This window comes from Pongo pygmaeus, chromosome 7 (assembly GCF_028885625.2).
Source record: "Pongo pygmaeus isolate AG05252 chromosome 7, NHGRI_mPonPyg2-v2.0_pri, whole genome shotgun sequence".
Lineage (NCBI taxonomy): Eukaryota > Metazoa > Chordata > Mammalia > Primates > Hominidae > Pongo > Pongo pygmaeus.
The window spans coordinates 157,391,892-157,413,283 of record NC_072380.2 but is presented as its reverse complement, the minus strand read 5'-3'; the positions used below and the strand labels follow the sequence as shown (position 1 = coordinate 157,413,283).

General features: G+C 60.3%; 2 protein-coding genes across 12 annotated transcripts in view; one reads left to right on the top strand and one right to left on the bottom strand.

Annotated features, from left to right (window-relative positions):
- Window positions 1–223: 223 nt before the first annotated feature.
- CPSF1 (cleavage and polyadenylation specific factor 1) lies at window positions 224–17,426 on the top strand. 6 transcript variants are annotated; one of them, XM_054499304.2, is made up of 38 exons: window positions 227–780; window positions 897–1,054; window positions 8,963–8,990; window positions 9,073–9,206; window positions 9,359–9,439; window positions 9,576–9,727; window positions 9,834–9,980; window positions 10,170–10,309; window positions 10,387–10,497; window positions 10,573–10,666; window positions 10,790–10,877; window positions 10,948–11,070; window positions 11,155–11,206; window positions 11,311–11,408; window positions 11,483–11,557; window positions 11,647–11,727; window positions 11,817–11,906; window positions 12,048–12,158; window positions 12,233–12,374; window positions 12,515–12,693; window positions 12,768–12,904; window positions 12,986–13,160; window positions 13,234–13,440; window positions 13,742–13,831; window positions 13,930–14,073; window positions 14,156–14,308; window positions 15,101–15,217; window positions 15,297–15,387; window positions 15,470–15,554; window positions 15,629–15,770; window positions 15,856–16,008; window positions 16,097–16,273; window positions 16,351–16,417; window positions 16,489–16,536; window positions 16,595–16,765; window positions 16,864–16,993; window positions 17,070–17,208; window positions 17,292–17,426. In XM_054499304.2, the coding sequence occupies exons 2-38, from the start codon at window positions 911–913 to the stop codon at window positions 17,337–17,339; spliced, it is 4,344 nt and encodes a 1,447-aa protein (XP_054355279.1). In that variant the 5' UTR covers window positions 227–780; window positions 897–910; the 3' UTR covers window positions 17,340–17,426. The 6 variants fall into 6 exon arrangements, with proteins under 6 accessions (XP_054355283.1, XP_054355279.1, XP_054355285.1 ...); XM_054499305.2 differs by having other exon boundaries at window positions 230–780; window positions 16,610–16,765; XM_054499308.2 differs by lacking the exon at window positions 15,101–15,217 and having other exon boundaries at window positions 224–780.
- ADCK5 (aarF domain containing kinase 5) overlaps window positions 17,416–21,392 on the bottom strand; it is a 19,962-nt gene continuing 15,985 nt past the window's right edge. For 3 of the 6 annotated variants that reach the window (XM_054499313.2, XM_054499312.2, XM_063669221.1), the window contains 12 exons: window positions 19,901–19,976; window positions 19,594–19,794; window positions 19,375–19,515; window positions 19,176–19,289; window positions 18,939–19,070; window positions 18,784–18,867; window positions 18,624–18,705; window positions 18,474–18,552; window positions 18,299–18,390; window positions 17,962–18,214; window positions 17,767–17,883; window positions 17,416–17,688 (listed from right to left, as the gene is read on the bottom strand). In XM_054499313.2, coding sequence (XP_054355288.1) covers window positions 17,583–17,688; window positions 17,767–17,883; window positions 17,962–18,214; window positions 18,299–18,390; window positions 18,474–18,552; window positions 18,624–18,705; window positions 18,784–18,867; window positions 18,939–19,070; window positions 19,176–19,289; window positions 19,375–19,515; window positions 19,594–19,794; window positions 19,901–19,976 — 1,477 coding nt within the window. In that variant the 3' untranslated portion in view covers window positions 17,416–17,582. The remainder of the gene's footprint in view (window positions 17,689–17,766; window positions 17,884–17,961; window positions 18,215–18,298; window positions 18,391–18,473; window positions 18,553–18,623; window positions 18,706–18,783; window positions 18,868–18,938; window positions 19,071–19,175; window positions 19,290–19,374; window positions 19,516–19,593; window positions 19,795–19,900; window positions 19,977–21,392) is intronic. The other 3 variants (XM_054499314.2, XM_063669223.1, XM_063669222.1) reach the window with 1 other exon arrangement.

Below are 21,392 nucleotides of genomic sequence, written 5' to 3'. Positions count from 1 at the left end.
GCATCCAAGAGGCCCTTCCCCCACTGCCCAAGGAGCAAGTGAGTAGATTTGGATGCAACAAAAACATATATTTCCACGCCATATTCTTGGGCGTAACCATACTGTCTTGTTTTATTTCTCATGATTCCGTTTCTAGGTCCTAGGCCCATGCCTGATCCAGGATCCAAGCTCCTGGAAGCTGGCACTGGGCCCGCCCTGGGTAGGCAGCAGTGAGTAAGGCGGGCGGACAGCGCTGGGCTCGCGAGCCGGCGTGGTCCTGCGTCTTCCGCGGGAGTGTTGGCGGCGGGGGTCGCTCTGCGCGGGGACACTGGGCAGAGGGGGCGTGCGGCCTCTCTAAGAAGCTTTCTCGGAGCCCCAGACACTGGCGAGGCGCCGCGCCCCCTCTTCTGGATCCTGGCGCGGCCCCCTGAACCCGGGGGGCTACGAGCGGAGTCGCTTCTTCCTGCAGCCGTCCTGGGTCTGGTGGGGACGCACCCCCGGCCGACCCCGAGCCGCTGCAACCGGGGCCCCTGCGGCTTCCCACCCGCGCTGCTCCGCCCGCAGCAGAGGCCCCGCACTTCGCGCGCTAGGGGGTTTGGGGTCCTGACGCCCAGCCCGGAGCCGAGCCGCCAGCCATCCGCATCCCGGGCCACCAGGGCCCGCTGTCGCCCCTGCAGCCACGCTCACGCGGCGGCCGCTGCGCAGGCGCAGAAGCCAGGAACCTTCGCGCCCAGCTTCCGGATCCGGCCGGACCGAGTTCGCCGCCGTCCCGGTTCCCTTCGAGTCGGCTCCAACTGCCAGGTGGGCGGCCGGGCGGGCGGCTGAGGCGGCAGCGCGAGGCCAGTCAGGGGTGCGGTGCGGGGCCGGGCTCCTGTGTGGGCGGCCCCGCTCACCTCTCCTCTCCCGGCCTTGCGCAGCCCGGGTTGGCGCCATGTACGCCGTGTACAAACAGGCGCATCCGCCCACCGGCCTGGAGTTCTCCATGTACTGCAACTTCTTCAACAACAGCGAGCGCAACCTGGTGGTGGCCGGGACCTCGCAGCTCTACGTGTACCGCCTCAACCGCGACGCCGAGGTAGGTCGGGCCCTGGGAGCCCTCCCCGCTGTCCGCGACGTGGGTGCTCTCACCGCCCCGGGTTGCCGATGGAAGAGCCAAGCCCCAGACAAGTTCAGTGATTTGCTTGTCCCAGCCTGAGGAGCCAGGACATGACCCTGAATCTCTTGTGCTCAGATCCTTTCTCACAGCTGCTACCCTGTTCTGCCTCCCTTCGTACCCCACCGGGAAGGGCGCGCTGCCCTAGCCGTCTTGTTTGCTCTTCCGTTTTTTCAGCAAGTTGTTTGGAAGGAGCGAACTCCCACTGTGTGCTGGGTGGCAGAGATACCATGTGAACCACACCTGCAGACGCTTGGGGAAGGGGAACATCTAAATAAACACACCTGCCCCTGCAGCAAGTGCTGCTGCGGGGATAAAGGAGTGAAGGAAGGAGACTGTATTTCCAGTCGGATGATCAGAAGAGCCTGTCTGAGGCAGAGCGGGAGTTTGTCGGGGGAAGGACATTCCTAGCACAAGGAACAAGGCCAGGTCTAGGATGGGGACAGACTGTTGACAGGAGCCTTGGTACAGTGAGGCACACGCCTCAAGGGTTTGGGAAATACAGTGGTGTTCTGGTTGCCAGAGAGTTGAAAGCTGGTCCAGGAAGGCAACTTGCAAGAGGCAGTTTCTCCATTGTTCTTGAAGGGAGGAGTACCTCTTACCCAGGCCCAGGGATGGTGAGAGGAGGGTGTTCCAGGCAGAAGAAACAGCCTGTGCACAGGCCCAAAGCAGTTGAGGGTGGACAGTCATGCACAGTGTGGCCGTGGTATAGAGTGGATATTGTGGTGGGGATGGAGGGAGGTAGGCAATGGTCAGGACTGTTCTCCACAAAGCAGGGAGGAGCCACAAGAGGGTTGTGAATAGGGGCTGACCCAGCAGGCAGATGGGTCAGAAGCTCAGGCCAAAGGAGGCCAACCCTCCTGGTCACCTACGCCAGCATACACATGTATTTGCTAGCCAGGGCTCCTGTCCTCTGAAGGCTTGACGAGGGCTGGAGTTTCTGCTCCCTAACACACTATTGGCAGGAGGCCGAAGTTCCTTACCACATGGGCCCCTCCCTGGGGCAGCTCACAACATGGCAGCCTCCCTCACAATGAGAGACCCACCAAGACTGAAGCCACGGTGAGTCCTGTAACCGAATCTCAGGCTGGGTGCATTGACTCACACCTATAGTCCCACACTGAGAGGCTGAAGTGGGATGATTGCTTGAGGCCAGGAGTTCAGGACTGGCCTGAGCAACATAGCAAGACCCCATCTCTACAAATAATTTTTTTTGTTGTTTTTCCTGGTGAGACGGAGTCTTGCTCTGTCACTCAGGCTGGAATGAAGTGGTGTGATCTCAGCTAACTTTAACCTCCGCCTCATGAGTTCAGGCAATTCTTGTGCCTCAGCCCCCTAAACCCTCCACCCAGTAGCTGGGATTACAGATGTGTGACACCACGCCCGGCTAATTTCTTTTTGCATTTTTAATAGAGACGGTTTCGCCACATTGGCCAGGCTGGTCTCAAACTCCTGAGCTCAGGCAGTCCACTCACCTTGGCCTTCCAAAGTGCTGGGATTACAGGAGTGCACCACTGTGCTCGGCCCAAATATAAAATATAAAAGTTAGTTGGGCATGGTGGCCTGTGTGTAGTCCTAGCTACATGGGAGACCAGAGCAGGAGGATTGCTCAAGCCCAGAAGGTCAAGGCTGCAGTGAGCTATGATTGCACCATTACACTCCAGCCTGGACAACAGAGTGAGACCCTATCTCAAAAAAAAAAAAAAAAAAAAAAGAGGCCAGGCACGGTGGCTCACGTCTATCATCCTAGCACTTTGGGAGGGCGAGGCGAGTGGATCACCTGAGGTCATGGGTTCAAGACTAGTCTGGCCAACATGGCAAAACCCTGTGTCTACTAAAAATACAAAAATTAGCTGGATGTGGTGGCAGGCACCTGTAATCCCAGCTACTCAGGAGGCTGAGGCAGGAGAATTGCTTGAACCCATAGGCGGAGGTTGCAATGAGCCAAGATTGCACTCCACTCCAGCCTGGGTGACAGAGCAAAACTCCATCTAAAAAAAAAAAGTAGTAATACACTGTTAATCTTCTGTCATATTCTACTGGTCATATGTACCAACCCTGGTGGGGGATGCGAAGGGTGCAACACCTCCCAGCATTCACTGCAGAGGACATTGTGCTGCCTTGGATGGTGGCCACCGTAGGTTGGCCGAGGTGCTCATTCCACATCAGGCAGCAGTGCAGAGCAGGAGGGTGTGCGCAAGAGTCTGGAGTTGAGGATTGAGGTCTGGTATGGAGGTCAAGTCAGAGTCTTCGGCCTGGGGTTGGTGTCTGCCCTTAGAAACTGGTTGAGATCACCCAGAATATAGACAAGGACAGGGTCTTGGGGCACCCCAACATTGAGAGATTGGGGAGATGAGAGGCCATGAAAGAGCTGGAGGTGGCATGGCCTGGAAGGCAGGGCCCTGGAGGCCCAGGGAAGGCAGCTGGGAGGGACTCGACACTGAGTCCCACGCTGCTGAGCCTCAGGTGATGCTTGGTGACTCTGACAGGGCAGTCTGGTGGCATGAGGGTGGTGGTCTGAATGGAGCAGGGATGAGAGCCCAGCAGAGGAGGAGAGTCAGTAACAATGAACACAGACAACTCTGGAGAAGATGTGCGTAAACTGAAGCAAGAAATAGAGCCATAAATGGCAGGAAAAGAGGTTTTCTTCTTCTGTTTTGTTTTTTCTTTTTAAGAAACAGGGTCTTGCTATGTTGTCCAGGCTGGCCTCGAACTCCTGGGCTCAAGCCATCCTCCTGGGGTCAGTCTAGTCATGGCTCTGTAACAAACTGCCCTGGAATATACAAACGAGGTCTTTTATCATAATTGCACACCTGGAAGCCAGGTTTTCAGGGATTCATCAGTGTGTGGAGCCGTTGGCTCTCCTCCACCAGGGCGAGCCTTGACAGGGACGACTTGAAGAGCTGGGGACAGGCCAGATGTGTCTTCCCCTACCCCCACACCATCCCTCCACTCTCCCCTGTCCCCAGCATGGCTAGCTTGGTTTTCCTGGCAGCATGGCGGTGTTGGTGTAGTTGAGCTTCTTGCAGGAACTCAGAGCCCTAGGAGGCTAAGGCAGAAGCTGCCAGTCACTTTAAGGGCTAGACCAGGAGGGCACCGTCCCTGCCACCACAGTCTGCCCTAAAGGCAGCCTCCAGCCCAGATTCACCTGGAGAGGGAGGGAGACAGCCACCTTTCATACAGCTGTCTTTTTTTTTCTTTTTTGAGACAGAGTCTCCCTCTGTCACCCAGGCTAGAGTGCAACGGTGCGATCTCAGCTCACTGCAGCCTCTGCCTCCCGGGTTCAAGCGATTCTCCTGCCTCAGCCTCCTGAGTAGCTGGGACTACAGGCGCCACCACCACACCCTGCTAATTTTTAGTAGAGACAGAGTTTCATTATGTTGCTCAGGCTGGTCTCGAACTCCTGACCTCAGGCAATCCACCCGCCTCAGCCTCCCAAAGCTCTGGGAATACAGGCTTGAGCCACTGTGCCCGGCCTCGTGTAACTGTCTTGAATCTGTCCCAGAGAATCTAGTGCAGGCTTGGCTTGGCTTGGCTTGGCTTGAGTGTGACCCGCTCACCCATGGCCACGGGAAGGCAGGCACAGAACATGGGCGCAGTGAGGAGGGTGGGGGTGTCTGCTGGTACCTCAGTCTCCGGGGAGGCAGGAAGCAAGGCCAGTTGTGCCTCAGGGTGTTGAGACGCTGTTGCTTTGCAGAGAGAGGGAGAAGAAGGCATGGATAGGAAATAGGCAAGCATGTGGACTTGGGCAGCACCAAAGGCCCCTTTATGGGGAAGAAAATATACAACACTGTTGAAATTAATAAAAGTCCCTTTTTTTTTTTTTTTTTGAGACAGAGTTTTGTTCTTGTTGCCCAGGCTGGAGTGCAGTGGCGCAATCTCAGCTCACTGCAACCTCCGCCTCCTGGGTTCAAGCAGTTCTCCTGTCTCAACCTCCTGAGTAGCTGGGATTACAGGCGTGCACCACCACACCCAGCTAATTTTTTGTATTTTTAGTAGAGATGGGGTTTCACCATGTTGGCCAGGCTGGTCTCGAACTCCTGACCTCAAGTGATCTACCCGCCTTGGCCTCCCAAAGTGCTGGGATTACAGGTGTGAGCCACTGTGCCCAGCCAAGAAATTCCCAGGTGTTTAGATGAGACATTTGTATTTTTGACAGGAACACCACAGAAGAGGCACACAGCACCCCCATCAGCTTTCAGGAGGCGGCTGGGGGCCTTTGCCTCATGACTGGATGCTGATGCTTTGATGCTTGGTTGGGTAGTGTTGGCCTGTATTCCCCCACTGTAAGGTTATTTCTTCCTTTTGTAACTAAAAGTATCTTGTAGGGACTTATTTTGAAACCCTGTAAACATTCTCTTATTCAAATTTTTGAGGTTTTTTTTCTTTTCTTTTTTTTTTTTTTTTTGAGACGGAGTCTCGCTCTATCACGCTATCACCCAGGCTGGAGTGCAGTGGCGCAATCTCGGCTCACTGCAAGTTCTATCTCCTGGGTTCAAGCAATTCTCCTGCCTCAGCCTCCCGAGTAGCTGGGACAACAGGCGCCTGCCACCATGCCCAACTAATTTTTTTGTATTTTTAGTAGAGATGGGGTTTCACTGTGTTAGCCAGGATGGTCTCGATCGCCTGACCTCGTGATCCGCCCGCCTCGGCCTCCCAAAGTGCTGGGATTACAGGCGTGAACCACCGTGCCCAGCCTTTGGTCACTATTTCTTTAGCTATTGATTCTGTCCCCTTTCCCCCAAGATGCCAGTTAGACATTAGACCATTTGACTATGTACACATTTTTCTTAAAATCCTTCTGAGTGGTGGCCGGGCGCAGTGGCTCACGCCTGTAATCCCAGCACTTTGGAAGGCCGAGGCAGGTGGATTGCCTGAGCTCAGGAGTTCAAGACCAGCCTGTGCAACACGGTGAAACCCCGACTCTACCAAAATACAAAAAAAAAAAATTAGCCGGGCATGGTTGCAGGCACTTGTAGTCCCAGCTACTCGGTAGACTGAGGCAGGAGAATGGCTTGAAGCCGGGAGGCAGAGCTTGCAGTGAGCCAAGATTGTGCCACTGCACTCTAGCCTGGCGACAGAGCAAGACTCCGTCTCAAAAAATTCTTCTGAGTGGTTACCCGTTTCTTGCATGTGTGCAGAAGTGCAGTTGGTCTCTGTGTATTGACTTTATGCTTGGCAGGGTGGATCAGGCGTCCTTGGCTGGTCCTGACCAAGAGGGAAAACTTTTTTTTTTTTTTTTTTTTTGAGACAAAGTTTCTCTCTTGTCCCCCAGGCTGGAGTGCAATGGCGTGATCTCAGCTCTCTGCAACCTCCGCCTCCCGGATTCAAGCAATTCTCCTGCCTCAGCCTCCCAAGTAGCTGGGATTACAGGCACCCGCCACCACACCCGGCTAATTTTTGTATTTTTAGTAGAGACGGGATTTCATTATGTCACCGTGTTGGCCAGACTGGTCTCGAACTCCTGACCTCAGGTGATCCACCCACCTCGGCCTCCCAAAGTGTTGGGATTACAGGCGTGAGCCACTGCACCCGGCCTGAAGAGGGAAAACTTGTAACGTTTCACTCCCAGCACCACATTGCTGTAGACTTTTTGTAGATACCCTTTATTTGATTAAGGAAGTTGGGTGCGGTGGCTCATGTCTATAATCCTTGCACTTTGGGAGGCCGAGGTGGGTGGATCACCTGAGGTCAGGGGTTCGAGACCATCCTGGCCAACATGGCAAAACCCTATCTATTAAAAATACAAAAATTAGCCGGGCATGGTAGCACATGCCTGTAATCCCAGCTACTTGGGAAGATGAGGCAGAATTGCTTGAACCCAGGAGGCAGAGGTTGCAGGGAGCTGAGATCACACCACTGCCCTCCAGCCTGGGTGACAGAGTGAGACACTGTCTCAAAATTTAAAAAATAAATAAATTAGTCAGGTGTGGTGACTCACATGTGGTCCCAGCTACTCAGGAGGCTGAGGTGGGAGGATCACCTAAGCCCAGGAGGTCGAGGCTGCAGTGAACCATGATTGCTCCTCTGCACTCCAACCTGGGAGACAGTGAGGCCCTATGTCAAAAAACAAAGGCCTGGCGTCGTGGTATATGCCTGTAATCCCAGCGCTTTGAGAGGCCAAGGTGAGTGTATCGCTTGAGGTCAGGAGTTCAAGACCAGCCTGGCCGTGGCAAAACCCTGTCTGTACTAAAAATACAAAAATTAGCCGGACGTGGTGGTGCGCGCCTGTGAAGCCCAGCTACTGAGGAGGCTGAGACAGGAGAATTGCTTCAACCTGGAAGGCGGGGTTGCAGGGAGCCAAGATCACACCATTGCACTCCAGGATGGGCAACAAATGAGACTCCATCTCAAAAAAAAAATTTTTTTCTTCCTATTTTTGCTTTAGTAGGAGTTTCTGTCATGAATGCCTTTATCAGATGCTTTTTTGTATCCATTAAAATGACATGATTTTTCTCCTTAATTTTGACAGCGCAGTAAGTTTAGTGATGGCTGTTCTTGTGGAAATCTAGTTTTGCGTTCCTGGAATAACTCAACCCGGTTGTGTTATAATACCCCTGCTTGTCACTGGGCTCATCTGCAGGTGTTTTGAGGAGGTTGGTGTCACTTCCTGTCCCACCTGTCTGTGGGCTGTTGGGGTGGCCTGAGCTGCCTGCAGTGCCGTCAGCCCCACATGAGTGGGTGTGTTTGTTTTTTTTTTTAAGTGTGTCATTACTTCTGAAACCTTTGGTAGAATTTTCGGGTGAAGACCTGGAGTTGCCCTTGTTGCTGTGAGATGGGTATTGGTTTGTGGATGCCTTTTCTGTATCTGTTAACCAGCTTCCAAGATGCCCTCCCCATAGCACAAGTCCATCGTGAAAAATGACCTTGAGGTGGCTCACGCCTGTAATCCCAGCACTTTGGGAGACCGAGACAGGTGGATCACCTGAGGTCAGCAGTTCGAGACCAGCCTGGCCAACATGGTGAAACGCTGTCTCTATTAAAGATACAGAAATTAGCCAGGCGTGGTGGCAGGTGTCTGTAATCTCAGCTACTTGGGAGGCTGAGGCGGGAGAATCACTTGAACCTAGGAGGCACAGGTTGCAGTGAGCCGAGATCGCGCCACTGCACTCCAGCCTGGGTGACAGAGTAAGACTCAGTCTCAAAAAAAAAACAAAAAACAAACCAAAAACCACTTTTCCCTTGCCTTGAGGCAATGGAATATAAGTCAGCTAGCTAGTTCAACTAGCTACTTAGTAGCAAAGAACACACAGCCTCTTATCATTCTGGGAGGGCAGTGAAAAGGGAGAAGATAGAGAGGGAGCCTGGGGGTGCCCAGGGTGTCAGGATAGCTCAGGGCTTCCTCTTCTCTAACAGGCACATGGATCAGTAGCTACAGATACCCCTTGGCTCTGGCTTTCTGTCCTGTGACATTCGGACCCAGGGGCCGGGGCTGGGCTGCTGTGGGTGTGCAACCAGGCAGGTTTGGGGGTGTTCAGACACAGAGTGCACTCTAACCCTGACTGCTTGCTGCACAGGGCCTGGCTGCTAGGGAGCCGTGAGGTAGTGGTTTCCTGGCTGCCAGGGAGCCGTGAGGTAGGGGCTTCCTGGGGTGGGGCTTGTGCCAGGGCTGGGCTGTGGGCGTGAGAGCATGAATGGGGGTCGCTGTCGGGGGGTGTGCACAGCTGTCTCCAGAAGTCCCTGGTCTGCTCCCTCCCTCCCTGCCGCAGAGAGGGTTTGGGCAGAGCTCCCAGGAGGCAGGGGCCAGACTTGGTGGTCTTTTCTCGTTCCCTGGATGAGGTGAGCTGCCAGATGTGTCCCCTCACTGCCCTCTCTTTCTCTCCCCTCCAGGCTCTGACCAAGAATGACAGGAGCACTGGTGAGTGTGGTGGGGCGGCCTGGGGCTGTGTGGGTGCCAGGCATGGCTGGGCCCTGACCCTGAGCCCTGGCGTCTCCCCTAGAGGGGAAGGCCCACCGGGAGAAGCTCGAGCTTGCTGCCTCCTTCTCCTTTTTCGGCAACGTCATGTCCATGGCCAGCGTGCAGCTGGCAGGAGCCAAGCGGGATGCCCTGCTCCTAAGCTTCAAGGATGCCAAGGTGAGTGGTAGGCTTGGTGGGGTGGGCCTGGCTAAGGCATGGGAGTGGGTGCCAGGGCCTGGTGGGGTGGGCCTGGGTACAGCCGTTGGTTGCCAGGGGCGACACTGTCAGGACAGGCAGTCGGCAGCCACGGCTGTGCCCTCTGACCCCAGCTGTCTGTGGTGGAGTACGACCCGGGCACCCACGACCTGAAGACCCTGTCACTGCACTACTTTGAGGAGCCTGAGCTTCGGGTAGGGCCATGCTCCTGCCCCCACCCAGGCCCCAGCCCAGCCACCCTCCCTCCCCCTGCAGCTGAGTTCTATGGCCCCAAGTGCTTCCCTCGGGGTCTCCTACGCTGGGCCTGGCTGATGCTCCCTCTGCCCCCAGGACGGGTTTGTGCAGAATGTACACACGCCGCGAGTGCGGGTGGACCCCGATGGGCGCTGCGCAGCCATGCTTGTCTACGGCACACGGCTGGTGGTCCTGCCCTTCCGCAGGGAGAGCCTGGCTGAGGAGCACGAGGGGCTCGTGGGTGAGGGGTGAGTGCCAGCTAAGGCAGGCTGTGGTGCTGGGGTGGGGGGTGCCAGAGCCCGAGGTCCCCTCCCCGCATCCCCTCCTCTCCTGCTGAAGCCCCTGGCCCCCCAGGCAGAGGTCCAGCTTCCTGCCCAGCTACATCATCGATGTGCGGGCGCTAGACGAGAAGCTGCTCAACATCATCGACCTGCAGTTCCTGCATGGCTACTACGAGCCCACCCTGCTCATCCTGTTTGAGCCCAACCAGACCTGGCCTGGGTGAGCCCTCTAAGGAGGCCCCTCTGCACTGTGGGCCCCCCAGCTGCCTCTGCCTGGGGTGGGGTTCATGGGGCATTGGTGGGGTTTAGGGCGGGGATTATGGGGTGTGGGTGGGGCTTGCTCAGGAGGAGCTGGGCCTGGGTCTCTGCGGGGAGGCAAGGCCCTTGGCTGACCCACTGGCGTCCCCAGGCGCGTGGCCGTGCGGCAGGACACTTGCTCCATTGTGGCCATCTCACTGAACATCACGCAGAAGGTGCACCCCGTCATCTGGTCCCTCACCAGCCTGCCCTTTGACTGCACTCAGGCTCTGGCTGTGCCCAAGCCCATAGGTGTGTGTCCTGGAAGTGGATAGGGGAGTGTGTGGAGGGAGCACTGAGCCTGCCTACCAGCCTGTGTCCACCTCCAGGTGGGGTGGTGGTGTTTGCCGTCAACTCGCTGTTGTACCTGAACCAGAGCGTCCCCCCGTATGGCGTGGCTCTCAACAGCCTCACCACAGGCACCACGGCTTTCCCGCTTCGTGAGTGTGGGGTGGCTGGGCGGGGGCCAGGGACGGCTTGGGCCTGCCTAGTCGGCCTGACCACCCACCCCACAGGCACCCAGGAGGGTGTGCGGATCACCCTGGACTGCGCCCAGGCCACTTTCATCTCCTACGACAAGATGGTCATCTCCCTCAAGGGCGGCGAGATGTGAGCCCCTCCCCCGCCCATGAACTCTGCCCACACTATCCCCAACAAGTCCCATAGGGTCCCCTGGCCCCCTTCACTCCCCCAGGGTCCCCATCCCCGAGTCAGAATTCTCTCTGCCCCCAGCTATGTGCTGACTCTCATCACCGATGGCATGCGCAGTGTCCGAGCGTTCCACTTTGACAAGGCGGCCGCCAGCGTCCTCACCACCAGCGTGAGTTGGGACTAGGGGTTGGTTCTGGGTCCAGGCCCGGCCCCGCCCTCACACACCTGCCCTCCCTCAGATGGTCACCATGGAGCCCGGGTACCTGTTCCTGGGTTCTCGCCTGGGCAACTCCCTCCTCCTCAAGTACACGGAGAAGCTGCAGGAGCCCCCGGCCAGTGCTGTCCGTGAGGCTGCTGACAAGGTGGGTTTCCTGGGCCCATTGGGCCACCACCCTTCATGTGGGCACTGCTGTGGCATGCCACTCAGTGCCCCTCCTGCCTCACAGGAAGAGCCTCCCTCAAAGAAGAAGCGAGTGGATGCAACGGCCGGCTGGTCAGGTGAGGGCTGGTCCAGGGCTGGTCAGGTGAGGGCCGGGCCAGGGCTGGTCAGGAGCGGGGCCAGGTGACCCAGGGCTGCGCTCAGGTGGGCTCTCTGTGTGCAGCTGCAGGCAAGTCGGTGCCGCAGGACGAAGTGGACGAGATTGAAGTGTACGGCAGCGAGGCCCAGTCGGGCACACAGCTGGCCACCTACTCCTTTGAGGTGAGATTGAGGCAGCAGGGCCCCCATCCCAGCCAATGCCCCCCAGCAAGCCCCTGACTGTTGCTGTGCCACAGGTGTGTGACAGCATCCTTAACATCGGACCCTGCGCCAATGCCGCCATGGGCGAGCCTGCCTTCCTCTCTGAAGAGGTGCCAAGGGTTGGGGTCGGGGCTGGGGGCAGGGGCTGGAGTGTGAGGGTAGGTGGGGGGCATAGTCCTCACCCCCAAGTCCTGTGCAGTTTCAGAACAGCCCTGAGCCGGACCTGGAGATTGTGGTTTGCTCCGGCCACGGGAAGAACGGGGCTTTGTCGGTGCTGCAGGTGCGTGGGCAGGTAGGGGGCGGGCGCCTCCTGGTCGGACCTGGGTGGGCTGACACCCCCATCACACCCCCACCCCATCATCATTCTAGAAGAGCATCCGGCCCCAGGTGGTGACAACCTTTGAGCTTCCCGGCTGCTATGACATGTGGACAGTCATCGCCCCAGTGCGTAAGGAGGAGGTAGGTGTGAGCCCGCTGCAGGGAGGCCCTGGGATGGGACCGGCACTGCCTTCTCATAGGCTGGGGGGGGCCCAGGTCGCACCTGCGTACCTGCCTTCACTGCACTGTGGCTTCCAGCCTGCTCCCCTTTGGCCCTGACAGGAGGACAATCCCAAGGGGGAGGGCACAGAGCAGGAACCCAGCACCCCTGAAGCAGACGATGACGGCCGCAGACACGGATTCCTGATTCTGAGCCGGGAAGACTCCACCATGGTGAGGGGCAGGGCCTGGGACCTGGGGCTGGGGTCCCCTGCGGGGGGCGCCTCCCTCACAGCTGTTGCCCGCAGATCTTGCAGACGGGGCAGGAGATCATGGAGCTGGACACCAGCGGCTTCGCCACTCAGGGCCCCACGGTCTTTGCTGGGAACATCGGGGACAACCGCTACATTGTCCAAGTGTCACCACTGGGCATCCGCCTGCTGGAAGGAGGTAGGTGGGTGGGGACGGCGGCGGGGGGGTGGTTGGGCCCTGGGCATCCACCTGCTGGAAGGAGGTAGGTGGGGATGGTGGGGCGGGGTGTTGGTGGTTGGACCCTGGGTAGGCGCGTGCTGACTGTCCTGTGCCCACAGTGAATCAGCTGCACTTCATCCCTGTGGACCTGGGCGCCCCCATCGTGCAGTGTGCCGTGGCCGACCCCTATGTGGTCATCATGAGTGCCGAGGGCCACGTCACCATGTTCCTGCTGAAGAGTGACTCCTACGGTGGCCGCCACCACCGCCTGGCGCTGCACAAGCCCCCGCTGCACCATGTAGGCCTCCTCATTCCTGGCACCCGCCTGTCCCCGCCCCCTGCCCGCCACTGAGCCCACCCCTCTCCCCGCAGCAGTCCAAGGTGATCACGCTGTGCCTGTACCGAGACCTCAGTGGCATGTTCACCACTGAAAGCCGCCTGGGCGGGGCCCGTGACGAGCTCGGGGGCCGCAGCGGCTCGGAGGCCGAGGGCCTGGGCTCAGAGACTAGGTGCGTGGGGGCCAGGGGTGCAGGTAGGGGCTTGGGTCCCTGTGGCTGACAGGCCACCTGTGACCCTCTGCTGGCCCCCAGCCCCACAGTGGATGACGAGGAGGAGATGCTGTATGGGGATTCGGGCTCCCTCTTCAGCCCCAGCAAGGAGGAGGCCCGAAGAAGCAGCCAGCCCCCTGCTGACCGGGACCCTGCACCCTTCCGGGCAGAGCCTACCCACTGGTGCCTGCTGGTGCGGGAGAATGGCACCATGGAGGTAGGTGTTGCCCTGCACTGTGGCCCAGCTTGCTCCACCCACCTGCCTCCACTGACTGCTGCCCACCCCGCAGATCTACCAGCTCCCCGACTGGCGGCTGGTGTTCCTGGTGAAGAACTTCCCTGTGGGGCAGCGGGTCCTCGTGGACAGCTCCTTTGGACAGCCCACTACACAGGGCGAGGCCCGCAGGGAGGAGGCCACGCGCCAGGGGGAGCTGCCCCTGGTCAAAGAGGTGCTGCTGGTGGCGCTGGGCAGCCGCCAGAGTAGGCCCTACCTGCTGGTGAGCACGCCTGGCCTGGCCTCCCCTTCCCATCTTCCCCCTGGCCTGGCCTCCCCTTCCCATCTTCCCCCTGGCCTGGCCTCCCCTTCCCATCTTCCCCCTGGCCCAGCCCGTTCCCCCACAGCCCCGCCCCTTACCCACGGCTCCACCCCATCTCCCCCACAGCCCCGCCCCTTACCCACGGCTCCACCCCATCTCCCCCACAGCCCCGCCCCTTACCCACAGCCCACCTCTTCCCGTGGCCCATCCCATCTTCTCCATGTCCCTGCCCGTTCCCCCACGGCCCCCCTCATCCTGCCAGGTGCATGTGGACCAAGAGCTGCTTATCTACGAGGCCTTCCCCCACGACTCTCAGCTGGGCCAGGGCAATCTCAAAGTCCGCTTTAAGAAGGTGCCAGTGGCTGGACTGCTAGGGCATGGGGTGGGTGTGGTACAAGGTGTGGGTTTCAGACCGGCAGCCCCTGGAGGACCTGCATGGTTCCCCCCCAGGTCCCTCACAACATCAACTTCCGTGAGAAGAAGCCAAAGCCATCCAAGAAGAAAGCAGAAGGTGGCAGCACGGAGGAGGGGGCCGGGGCCCGGGGCCGCGTGGCGCGTTTCCGCTACTTCGAGGATATTTATGGCTACTCAGGGGTAGGCCGGCGCCTTTGCAGGGGTCTGTGGTAGAAGGGAGACGCGGCCTCATCCACAGCATCCTCATGGTGCCTGCCCCCAGGTGTTCATCTGCGGCCCCTCCCCTCACTGGCTCCTGGTGACTGGCCGAGGGGCTCTGCGGCTACACCCCATGGCCATCGACGGCCCCGTCGACTCTTTCGCTCCATTCCACAATGTCAACTGTCCCCGCGGCTTCCTGTACTTCAACAGACAGGTGGGGCCCGGCCGGTTCCCAGCAGCACTGGCTGATGCTGCCCCAGCTGAGGGGGAGGGGACAGAAGGGGCCATTGGCTCCACCCTGAGGACCAGGAAGGAGTGTCCAGAGGGCGATGGGGTTGAGGCCGAGGAGGTGGAACCTGTGACTTGGTGCTCCAAAAGTCTGGAAAGGGGTGGTTGGGAGTTGGGGCTACAGCCCCCGGGGGCCCCTCACTGCTCCGCTGGCTTGCTGGGCAAGCCCTCGCAGGGCCTGGCCTCCACACTTCTCAGGAGAGCTGACTTGAGTGCTAGCTCTGCCCCTTGGCTGCTCTGTGACTTTGGGAGGGCACACAGGCTTTCTGATCCTGGTTCCCTGTTTAAGCCACCACACCACCACAACACCAGATCACTTGAGACCCTGACTGGGATGCGGTGAGTGCTTCCTGGGCGCCTGAGGACTCAGGACTGTCCGTGAAAGAAGGCAGCCCTGGCTCCCTCTGCCTGGTTTTCAGTCCCCAGCATGGCAGTCTGTGGACTGCCCTTTGTCTGCAGCCTCCAGTGCCTTCCTGGCGTAGCTTTCCCATCCCCTGTGGCCAGCACCCCTAGCCCCAGCTGAGCCTGGGAAAATGGACAGGAGCCCCAGAGGCTGAGCGGCAGCCCCTTCCAGGACCTCACCTGGACACAGCTGCCCCTCACCCACCCCTGCTCCCACAGAGCTGAGGGTAACATCCCAGGGCTCTTGGCGGCCTGGGCCTGCCTACCCCTGCCCTTGGCTAGCCCTGGGTCCCCTGACCCTGTGCCCCCACCCCAGGGTGAGCTAAGGATCAGTGTCCTGCCTGCCTACCTGTCCTACGATGCCCCATGGCCTGTCAGGAAGATCCCGCTGCGCTGCACAGCCCACTATGTGGCTTACCACGTGGAGTCCAAGGTCTGCCCCCGCCCCCACCCCACCAGGGACCTTCTGGGCTTGGCCGGGCCACTGGTGTGTGACCCCCACTAACCCACAGGTGTATGCTGTGGCCACCAGCACCAACACGCCGTGTGCCCGCATCCCACGCATGACTGGCGAGGAGAAGGAGTTTGAGACCATCGAGAGAGGTGGTGACGCCCACACCACACGCCCATCTTCAGCCCCACCTTGGGGAAGCCCTACCCTGACTGCCGCCCTTGGTCCCCACAGATGAGCGGTACATCCACCCCCAGCAGGAGGCCTTCTCCATCCAGCTCATCTCCCCGGTCAGCTGGGAGGCTATTCCCAATGCCAGGTGAGGCTGGGCCAGCCGGCGTGGGGTCTGCCCAAGGCCTCCGGGCAGCATCCTGAGGCCCCCGGCCCCCACAGGATCGAGCTGCAGGAGTGGGAGCATGTGACCTGCATGAAGACAGTGTCGCTGCGCAGCGAGGAGACCGTGTCGGGCCTCAAAGGCTACGTGGCCGCCGGGACCTGCCTCATGCAGGGGGAGGAGGTCACGTGCCGAGGGCGGGTAAGGGGCCAGTGAGCGGGGGCGGGAGCTGGCAGCCCCTCTGTCATCCCCACAGCCATCCCACAGCCATACCCATGCCCTCCAGATCTTGATCATGGATGTGATTGAGGTGGTGCCCGAGCCTGGCCAGCCCTTGACCAAGAACAAGTTCAAAGTCCTTTACGAGAAGGAGCAGAAGGGGCCCGTGACCGCCCTGTGCCACTGCAATGGCCACCTGGTGTCGGCCATCGGCCAGAAGGTGTGCCAGTCCCACCCGGCGTGTGCCCCCCGGCTCACCCCCACCTGACTCCAGATCCGCCCCCGCTCACCCTCCCCCTCGCCCCCAGATTTTCCTGTGGAGCCTGCGGGCCAGCGAGCTGACAGGCATGGCCTTCATCGACACGCAGCTCTACATCCACCAGATGATCAGCGTCAAGAACTTCATCCTGGCAGCCGACGTCATGAAGAGCATTTCGCTGCTGCGCTACCAGGAGGAAAGCAAGACGCTGAGCCTGGTGTCGCGGGTACGCCTGTGGCCGCGGTGCCCGTGTCTGGGTGGGTACCCGCCCAAGGCACCTCTGACGCTCCCTCCCTGCCCCAGGATGCCAAGCCCCTGGAGGTGTACAGCGTGGACTTCATGGTGGACAATGCCCAGCTGGGTTTTCTGGGTATGTGGCAGGGTCTGGGGAGCTGAGGCTCTGGGAGTGGCCGCAGCTGACTCTGGGCCTCTGCTCCCCAGTGTCTGACCGCGACCGCAACCTCATGGTGTACATGTACCTGCCTGAAGGTGAGTGCTTCCTCCACCCCCTCTGCCTGGGCCGGGGCTGGGCTAGCAGTGACCCTAGGCCTTTCTGGTCTAGCCAAGGAGAGTTTCGGGGGCATGCGCCTGCTGCGCCGGGCGGACTTCCACGTGGGTGCCCACGTGAACACGTTCTGGAGGACCCCGTGCCGGGGGGCCGCTGAGGGGCTCAGCAAAAAGTCGGTCGTGTGGGAGAATAAGCACATCACGTGGTTTGGTGAGTGTGGCGGGGGCAGGTGTGTCTGGGTGGGGGGGGGCCCTAGGGTTGGCCTGGCTCACACCAAAACCCTCCCCTTACCCCCCACCCCCCACCAGCCACCCTGGACGGCGGCATCGGGCTGCTGCTGCCCATGCAGGAGAAGACCTACCGGCGGCTGCTGATGCTGCAGAACGCGCTGACCACTATGTTGCCACACCACGCCGGCCTCAACCCTCGCGCCTTCCGGTGAGCCCCGGCCCTGCCCCTGTGCAGCACCCCTTCCACCCCAGCCTGCCCTGACACCCGTGCCTGTACGCCCCAGGATGCTGCACGTGGACCGCCGCACCCTCCAGAATGCCGTGCGCAACGTGTTGGATGGGGAGCTGCTCAACCGCTACCTGTACCTGAGCACCATGGAGCGCAGCGAGCTGGCCAAGAAGATCGGCACCACGCCCGACATAGTGAGTGCGCGCCCTGCCCCTCCGCGCGCCCCGCCCCTCCGCGCGCATCCCCACCCACCCATCCACCCGTCCATCCCCTGCAGATCCTGGACGACTTGCTGGAGACGGACCGCGTCACCGCCCACTTCTAGCCCCGTGGATGCCGTCACCACCAGCACACCGCACTACCTCCCACCCCCATTTTTGTACAAAACACAAGGAAAAACATTTTTGCTTGAGAGGAGTGTGTGGTCATTACACGGCCTCCTGGCCCAGCTGCTGTCATAGCCCCCCAATGCGAGTGCCCACGGGGCTCGGGGTGTCCACATCTCTAGCCCGGCCACCTCCGTCAGCCCAAGGCGAAAAGGGCCCCACCGGCCCTGGGCGGTTGCACCCTAGGTCTCCAGGTACTGGTAGAGCTCCTCCGCTGGGGGCACGAGGCTCAGGTGGACCAGAGCACGAGCCAGGAGGGCGGTCAGCCGCATGGCCAAGGTCTCCAGCCTGCGTGGGTCAGGTCACAGGTCACAGGTGGGTGGCGGGAGCAGGCCCCCGCCACCCACCTGCCCTGCGGCCACTCACCTGAGCGCTACTTCAAACTTGAGCATCTCCCAGACGACCTTAGCATGGCGCAGGAGGCTAGTGCCGAAGACACCCCGGTACGTGGCACCCGCCAGGCGGCTCCAGCCCCGGACAGCCCTGCACACACCCGCGTTAGCGCCGCGACAGCCCCACACCAGCCCCACCACGGCCGGGGCGCCTCCTCGGGCCACCGACCTCTTAGCCATAAGGAAGTAGCGGTCCACCGGGGCGCCGAGGGCCACGTTGATAGCACGCACGGTGTTGATGTTGCGCAGCACCAGCAGCATGGGCCGCGGCAGCGCCCTGAGCACCGCCATGACGGCCTCGAAGCGCTGGCGAGCCATGTCCACCATGTAGGCTGCCTCCTCGCGGCTCAGTAGGTGCGAGCCCCACAGCTGCCCCAGGCGCACGGGGCGCTGCATGAGCATCTCGGAGAACAGGAGGTAGTCTGGGGAGGGAGGGGGCTCTGAGCTGGGCTCCGCGCCACCCGCCTCCCTTCTGTGGTGCCCCAGCCATCCCTGCACGCCCTCACCTTGTACCCCCAGTGCGGCTGCGTGCGCCCTCATGGCGGCGTCGTCCCTCAGGATGATGGCCCGCCACAGCTGGCACAGGGCTGCGCGGTCCCTGGGTGTGGATGGGCCCGCAGCCATGAGCCCCCTGCGGCAGGAGAGGCTTGCCCTGCCCCACGCCCACCCACCCGCGCTCACTTCTCCTCCAGGAACTGGTAGAGCCCGTGGTCCAGCAGCACCAGCTCCGCTTTCCCGTCCGGGCCTTTCCGCACCAGAACTAGGGATACAGCCTCTTAGGTCGCGCCGCGCCCCCAACCTGAGACCCCCACCCCCAGGGTAACTTCCTACCGTTGCCAGGGTGTGGGTCCGAGTGGATGAAACCCGTGTAAAATATCTGCTCCGCAAAGGCCTTGATGAGCTTTTCTGCTATCTGGGGAGAGGAGAGGCCTTGCAGTGGACGCAGCACCAGCCCGCCTTGACCCGCCCCCGCCCCAGCCCCCGCACTCACGTCCTGCACCGCCAGCCCCTGGCTCCTGATGGCCTCCGCATCGTTGACCTTGCAGCCGGCGCAGAAGTCGGCAGTGAGCACGCGCTGGGGAGAGCAAGAGGCTGGGCTCAGCAGGCCCGGCGCTGTGCCCACCCCAAGGGCCTGGCCCAGCCCACCTTGCTGGACTTGTCCCAGTGCACGCGGGGCACCACGACGTAGGGGAAGTGCGCCAGCTCCCGCGCACAGCGCTCTGCGTTGCGGCCCTCATTCTCGAAGTCCAGCTCCTGGGCCAGGGTCCCCTTCAGGTCCTGGGGGCCAGATGGCGGTTGAGGACCAGCTCTGCCTACCAGCTGCTCCTACCAGCTCTGCCTACGTGCTTGCTCCTGCTGGCCGGGGAAGGGGTGGGGCGGTACCTGGAGGACCCAGCTGAAGCCAAAGCTGGGGTGCATGACCTCAATGAGCCGCAGCAGGAGCTCCAGGGTGTGGATGTCCCCATCAAAGCGGTCCCGCAGGTCAATGTACTGCACCTGCACTGGGCGAGGGTGTGGTGAGGACGTGGGGCCCCACTGTGCCCCCCCCAGCCCACTGCTGAACAAGGCAGCCCCCATATACCTTCACGGCCACGCTGGTGCCATCGTGCAGCTTGGCTCTGTGCACCTGTGCCAGGCTGGCGGCAGCAATTGGCTGGTAGTCAAACTCCTGGAAGAGCTCATGGGGCAGGGCCTGGAAGTCCTCAAGGAACAACTCGTCCACCTGGAAGGACAGGTGCTCAAAGCAGCCTGGGGCCACTGCCGGAGGCCCCACCTCTCCCTGCCTGAGCGCAGCACTCACCTCCTGGAAGCCCCGCTTGAGGGCTCTGTCCTCTAGCACGCGCAGGGTCCGGGTATACTCGGGGGGAAGCAGGTGGTTGAAGGAGCACAGCCCCTGGCCCAGCTTCACATAGAGGCCCCCGTTGCTGATGGCCCCTGCCACCAGGGCATCAGCCGCCCGCTGGTGACACGCAGACATCACCTCCAAGTAGCCCGGGCTGTTCTGACCAGGCATGGGAGAACACATGGCGACAGGTGGCTGCCTCCTCAGTCCCACCCAGCCCACCAACTCGTGCCCACCACCTCATGCCCAGGGCGCCAGGACAAACCTCTTCCACCCCTCGAAGGACAACATTGGTGCACCACCAGTAGTCCAGGGAGATCTGCAGGCCGACCTTCAGAGACCTGTGGGCAGAGGTGGCCTCAGTCTCCAGCGGGGCAGGCTCAGGGCCCCGGTGCTTGGTCCTCTTGTCAGAGCCCTCATGGTCCAGCCTCACCCTGGCCAGCCCTTCATGTCCCAAGGGTGAGGCCAAGCCAGGGTCCAGCCTACCGCCGCATAGGCCTGTGTGAGCACAAGGGGGGCTGCTGAGCTCATGGGGTGTCCTGTGGCCCTGCAGGTCAGTCTCAGCTCAAGAGCAGTAGAACGGGGCCAGGCGCGGTGGCTCACGTTAGTTATCCCAACACACTGGGAGGCTGTGCTGGGAGGATTACTTGAGCTCAGGAGTTCGAGACTGGCCCGGGCAACATGTTGAAACCCCGTCTCTACCAAAAATACAAAAAATTAGGCAGGCATGGTGGTGCACACCTGTGGTCCCAGCTCCTCAGGAAGCTGAGGCAGGAGGATCGTTTGAGCCTAGGAGGCGGAGACTGCAGTAAGCCGAGATTGCACCACTGCACCCCAGCCTGGGCGACAGAGCGAGACTCCGTCCAAAAAAAGATCTGCAGTGCCGGGCACAGTGGCTCATGCCTGTAATTCCAGCACTTTGGGAGGCCGAGATGAGCAGATCACCAGAGGTCAGGAGTTCAAGACCAGCCTGGCCAACATGGTGAAACCCCGTTTCTACTAAAAATACAAAAAAATTAGCCGGGTGTGATGGTGCACACCTGTAATCCCAGCTACTCGGGAGACTGAGGCAGGAGAATTGCTTGAACCCAGGAGGTGGAGGTTGCAGTGAGTCAAGATGGTGCCATTGCATTCCAGCTTGGGCAACAAGAGCGAAACTCGGTCTCAAAAAAAAAGAGGCCGGGCACAGTGGCTCACGCCTATAATCCCAGCACTTTGGGAGGCTGAGGCGGGCAGATCACAAAGTCAAGAGATTGAAACCATCCTGACCAACATGGTGAAACCCCGTCTCTACTAAAAATACAAAAATTAGCTAGGTGTGGTGGTGCATGCCTGTAGTGCCAGCTACTCGGGAGGCTAAGGCAGGACAATCACTTGAAGTCAGGAGGCGGAGGTTTCGGTGAGCTGAAATTGCGCCACTGCACTCCAGCCTGGCGACAGAGCGAGACTCCGTCTCAAAAAACAAAAAAAAGATCTGCAGAATGGGCAGCCTGTGTCCATGCCACCCTCACTCCCTGCCACCCTCAAGGGTGCCCAGGTAAGATGGGGTAGGGGACGGTATGGATGGTGGTATCCCCTGGAGAGATGGGGTTCCAAGGCTGTCTGTGAAGGTAAAGGATGGCAGCAAGGGGGCAGGGCTGAGGCAGCAGAGGTCACAGCAGGGTCAAGGTCACCTACAGCCTGAGGTCCACTAGGGAGAGAGGAGGACACCAGGAGGGTGGGTCTCCAAGGCCTGGGGAGGCAAGGTCTGCAGGGAA